The sequence below is a fragment of the Schistocerca cancellata genome, chromosome 9 (assembly GCF_023864275.1).
Source record: "Schistocerca cancellata isolate TAMUIC-IGC-003103 chromosome 9, iqSchCanc2.1, whole genome shotgun sequence".
Classification (NCBI taxonomy): domain Eukaryota; kingdom Metazoa; phylum Arthropoda; class Insecta; order Orthoptera; family Acrididae; genus Schistocerca; species Schistocerca cancellata.
Window position 1 is genome coordinate 400,402,297 of NC_064634.1, and position 5,560 is coordinate 400,407,856.

The window sequence follows — 5,560 nt, forward strand, 5'->3', positions numbered from 1 at the left end:
AAAAGTGGTACAAGCTGCTAAGTTCCTAAATACAATTTGCATTATCAATATTACTGCATTTAATTTGAACCCAACAAATTTGTGCAAGAGCATGCAGCACTATCAATAAGACCTTTTCCAGGCAAGTCCAATGTCAACTGTGACTAATTGCACAATCATACTTAGTATTCCAAGATGAGCAACTGTACTTATACCACTATCATATTGTTCAGCAAAGTTGTAAAACATTACAAAAATTTTTAAAAACTTGTGTTCATCTCGACAAATCTTGGAAACCTCATAAAGCTAACACATTCAAGACAGTCCTCCACACAAAGCATCAATTTCTTAGGTGGGCAGCCCTATCTAAACTTCTTACTGTGGACCCAAGTCCATATGGCAATGTAGTACAATTGGGCAGCAACATAGGACTAAGATAACTTTTCCGGAAACTACCCATGTATCACATTGCTGTTTCAAAGCAAATATAAAAATAAAGTACTCTGGGGATACAATGAACTTAGCACAAGACAAAAGTTTAAGACATTCTTTATTAAACATAAGAAATGTACACAGCACAAATTTAAAAAAATGAGTACAAAACATAAGAAACCTAACACTACAAAACTGTATTAAAACACTTTTTAAAGAGGGAATCAACAATTTGAGTAGCAGCACAGCAACTTCACCTAATGTTTCAAAGAAATCAAGTGGCCCACATAAGTCTCTAACTTACAACTAAACAGTCTTCACTAGACAAGAAGCATTTTATGAAACACCAGCAAAAACTGAAATTCCTGTATCCTTGGCTTCCAAGAAGCATCAGTGTCAGCAGGGAACATTACATTCTTTCTGGCTTCACCATCATACGCTGGAAACCACAGACTTAAGAATTTCAGAGAGCTTTCCTTAGAGATTCAATGACAATGTTGGATTCTGGAAACTTTTCCTTACGTGGTGGACCTTTCTTCAATCCACTCCAAAGTACAATATCTGGAACAAGATAACAATGACGATATCTTACCGTGAAATTTGAATTAATAAGTCTTGTTTCCACCTATACAGCAAATGATACCGTAACTAGGAGTAATCACATATCTCCAAGCATATATTTGAATAAGAAAATTTCATCAAAATTTTAAGCCATGATAACTACAAAGTTGATTTCTTGTTTCTATCCCACATTTCTATTCGAAGAAATCATTAAAGCACAAAAATAACTATATTACGTTCAGAATATTTTGGCGCCAAGGAGTTACGTTAGTTATGCATCTCATTTGCATACATAGGTACAAGACACACTTACCCACTAAATAAACAATGAATGCGTATTGTTAGAAGTTATTTTTGGATAAAGTGAACTTTTTTATACGCTACATATTAAAATATTTACAGCAGAATGAGAAAAATATCTATAGCATATCGGGATAGGGCCGTTATTTAATTTTGACATTTAAATAACAGTTCCTGGATACCTTGTGTTCTACACTACGTGAACTTCAAAAAAATTATATTATGGTTTGGTAACATGTTTCGAAATAAATTATGAAACATGCGGGCTCACAATACAATAATAATCAACTTACCACTTCCATCTGGTTTCTTCAGAACGAATTCAAATGCTCCTCGTCTTGGGGTAGAATCATTGTACGTAATTTCAAGTTTGGGCCACTCTGTCCTCAAGGCTTCGGAGAGCTCCAAGGCCTTGCGGCGAAAAATACTTCATGATTTACTGAAAAAGAAACAATTATTCACTCACTGATTTACTGCAATTTTTCATTATTCAGTTATTAATAATTTACGCAAATCATAAAAAATAACCACTCTTACTCACCAATGCTCCACTGCAATTTTCAAATCTTTATCATCTGCGCCATCAGATTCTTCCTCACTATCTTCTTTAGCAGCCGCATTACGACCACGTTTCTTGCTTGGTCTTCCTGGTTTGGCTGCACTACGAGGAGCCGCCTTCTTCTCCTCCACGCCATTATCCTCTTCGGCAGAATCTTCCGCAGCTTCCGTTTCATCTTTAGCTACCTTCCTCGGGCGCCCCCTCTTCCTCGGTTCACCTTTTGGAGCTTTTTCTGGCGCATCTAATTTTTTCGGACGGCCCCTGCCTCTTTTCGCCTCCTTTTCCGGCACTGGCTCTTCTTCGGCTTCATCGTTTGAATCTTCTTTCTTCGCAGCAGCTCGCGGCTTTTTCGGTTCTGTCGGCTCATTTTCTTCCGGTGATTCAACTTTTGTTTTCACTTCTTCGGGTTCACCCTTGGCTGCTGCACGCTTACCCTTCTTAGCAGGCATTTTGGTTCAGATCAAATAACTTCAAGTAACTCTCTAACAACCAACCGTTTCGCGCCAACAGCTTCCTCCGCCCTCGAACTGCAAACGGTAAGAACTGTATGGCGGCAAATCATACAAACCGTCGCTAGAGGAAATCAGAGATGATTATTTCACAAAGAGGTTACCTACAGCAGAGAGATCGATTCATATTTCACGTAAACGGATATGTATATAGACGTTTTTATTCTTCATGTAGTGACTTTATATGGAAAATACACCAACAAGCACAGGGAGAATGGAACAGAGACTGGACATTAGCCCAAAGGAATAAAGGAAAATTTTATGCCTGTATCCAATGGGAAACGCTCAGGGAACTGGTTAAACGGAATCAGCACCAGAGCTGAATAATATGAATACGATTAGGACGTAAATGTTACCTCGATGATCTTCATAAAATTAAAGTTAACGATTCCGCAATTTGCTATCACGGCCGTGAAGAAGAGGCTGACTTAAATCATGTAATATTAACATGCACAAAACACTGGCCATAGTAAACGAAATTATATCGTAAGTTAAATCAACTGAAGATTCCATTGCAGACATCTACTACTATCTTATAAGCGCGAATGATATAAGGATTTTTCACTTATCACATAGGAACGTATCTGAAAAATACAGAGATAAATATTTAGTTACATTTGTATCGAGTGCTTATTATTATTCTCAATGATTCACCTTTAGGAGAGTAATGCACTTGAGCCAACAGAGCTTCCTTTCCTTTTCTTCCCAAAACCTCTTCATTAACTCAACGTGTTTTTCTTCCTTATGCCTGTCCATTTTTCCTCTGTTGTTTCTTTCGTTGACACTTGTTGGAGTTTCTTGTTTCAGATTTTACTTCTGAACCTTTCTCTGTTTTCAATTTCTTCTTCTGAAATTTTCAATTATTACAGATATTCTTGTGTTTCTTTTATCCAGTAGGTCTTTAATCTGCTTGCATTAACGATGTAAAATTTTTTGTGAGTCTGTTTTCATCCATGCTACATAGGTGTCTGTTGAACTAAAGGCATCTTTTCCTAAATTTATCTGTGCTGTTGCATGTACGTTCGGAGAGTTCCTTCATGGTTCGTCTGACCCAATTTCCCTCTTGGAGAACAGTGTCATAGATTTTTCTAAGAATTTTTCGTTCTTATTGCTCTGTTCCGTAAATTTTCTCCGTTCTTCTAATAACTGTGGTTTCTGCCACATACAACGCTTGTGGTGAAACAACTGTGGCGGAGCGAGGTGGGGCAGTGGTTAACACACTGGAGTCGCATTCGGGAGGACGACGGTTCAATCCCGCGTCCGGCCATTCTGATTTAATTTTTCCGTGATTTCCCTAACTCGCTCCAGGCAAATACTGGGATGGTTCCTTTTAAAGGGCATGGTCGACTTCCTTTCCAATCCTTCCCTAATCCAATGAGATCAATGACCTCACTGTTTGGTCTCTTCCCCTCCCAAACAACCCAACCCAACCAAAACAATTGTGTTGCATTCTCATAATTCTCCATTACGAGGTATCCATCTTTTGTTGTAATGATTCCTTGTCAGTTTATACAACTTTGGTAGTTTGAGTAGTTTTATTTATTTCTTTATTTATCTACTTTGAATTCCATAGACCCATATTGTGATGAATCACAAGGATGTGGAATGAATCAGGTTTATATTGCTATAGAGATACAATAAACAGTAAGCAATAAAATAAAGTGCATTAAGGAAAATATCTTAAGATACAAAAAGAATAGTTATTTATACATTGAGCACCATGTGCCAGGAAGACAAATAATGGCTAGTGCATTAGAAATTGAAAGTTTCAAAACATAAATACTAATGACAATACTAGTGTAATAAAACAATCACTGGTTAATCTTCATATACTAATCAAGAGAGTAAAATGACTTATCCATAAGATGTTTTCTTAATTTAGATTTAAATGGAGGTGAGTCATTAATGTTGACTTTAATATCTGATGGAAGAGAATTGAAAACTTTTGTGGCAGAATAACGACCATCTTTTTGTGCAAGACTTAGATGTGTTAAATCCCTATGTAAATTATTATTAGACTTTGTATTGTGATCATGGTGTGTACTATCAAATGTAAAGAGAGAATGTTTATTACAGACAAAAACCACCAGGGAAAATAAGTACTGAGAAGTGGTTGTTGATATTGAGAGCTTATGGAACAGGTTTCTCCAAGAATATCTTGGATGAATGCCACTCACGATTCAAACTGCTCTCTTTTGTGCAATAAAGACTTTTTGTCTAAATGTTGATTACCCCAGAAAATTGTACCATATGACACAACAGAGTGAAAATAGTCAAAAGAAGCAGCTTTGATAGCATTCATACCACCACCAGGGGTGATTACATACTCGTATATGACATACATTGCTGCACTGAGTCTTCTTAGGAGATGTAGAATATGCCCAGACCAACAGAATTTGTCATTAATTAGAATGCCTAGGAACTTTGCAAATTCACAAAACATATTTTGGTTATCACAGCTCTTTTGGATTACTTTATTTTCGTGTCAAGATGTATGAAATTGCATGTACTGTTTTTTCTTTCAATATTTAGAGATAATCTGTTCGACTTAAACCAGTATAAGATGTCTAAAAGGAAAGCTTTAGTTTTATATTACAGTGCACTGGTTGTTTGGCTTTCAAATAGAATAGTAGCATAATCAACAAGAAAAGTAAATTTGATCCCAGTGTTTGTACAAACTGGGAAATCTTTGCTGAATATAAGAAAAAGTAAAGGCCCCAACATACAGCCTTGTAGCTCTCCACATTTTATGTGCCTCAGGGCCAGTTGTACAACACCCAGTTAACTCCAAGATTAGCTAACCACGGAATAAGCTAAACACAGTATAACTTTGACAGCGCGTTGTACGATGCCATCTTATTCTCTGGTTAGTTAACCCTGGAATAGCGACCTCGTTCAGTTAAGTTGGCAACAGCATGAGAGCAGTATAGGTATTTTCGCGCGTTTTTTAAGTCTCGTCGTCTGCAAAAAGAGCTGATTAAAATGAGTAAAAAGCGATCGAGAGCCCAAAAGTATTCCCTGGAAGATGTATTAAAGCTTGTCGATATCGTTCACGATTTCAGAAGCATAATAGAGAACAAGACAACGGATGCAGTATCATGCAGTGAAAAGATCTGTTAAAACATTTAACTAAGCTTGTAATGTATTTATAATGAAATATCGCTGGAAATCGGTTAAATGATTAAGTTTTCGTTGTTTGACCAATAAGATATCTTTCCAA

The 5,560-nt window shown here is 36.7% G+C and overlaps 1 protein-coding gene across 1 annotated transcript; it reads right to left on the reverse strand.

Moving 5' to 3' along the window:
- Nucleotides 1-512: 512 nt before the first annotated feature.
- LOC126100905 (high mobility group protein HMGI-C-like) lies at nucleotides 513-2,405 on the reverse strand. Its single transcript, XM_049911572.1, has 3 exons — nucleotides 1,814-2,405; nucleotides 1,566-1,711; nucleotides 513-972 (listed from the first exon to the last, which is right to left on the reverse strand). The coding sequence occupies exons 1-2, from the start codon at nucleotides 2,278-2,280 to the stop codon at nucleotides 1,702-1,704; spliced, it is 477 nt and encodes a 158-aa protein (XP_049767529.1). The 5' UTR covers nucleotides 2,281-2,405; the 3' UTR covers nucleotides 513-972; nucleotides 1,566-1,701.
- Between the last annotated feature and the right edge of the window lie 3,155 nt (nucleotides 2,406-5,560).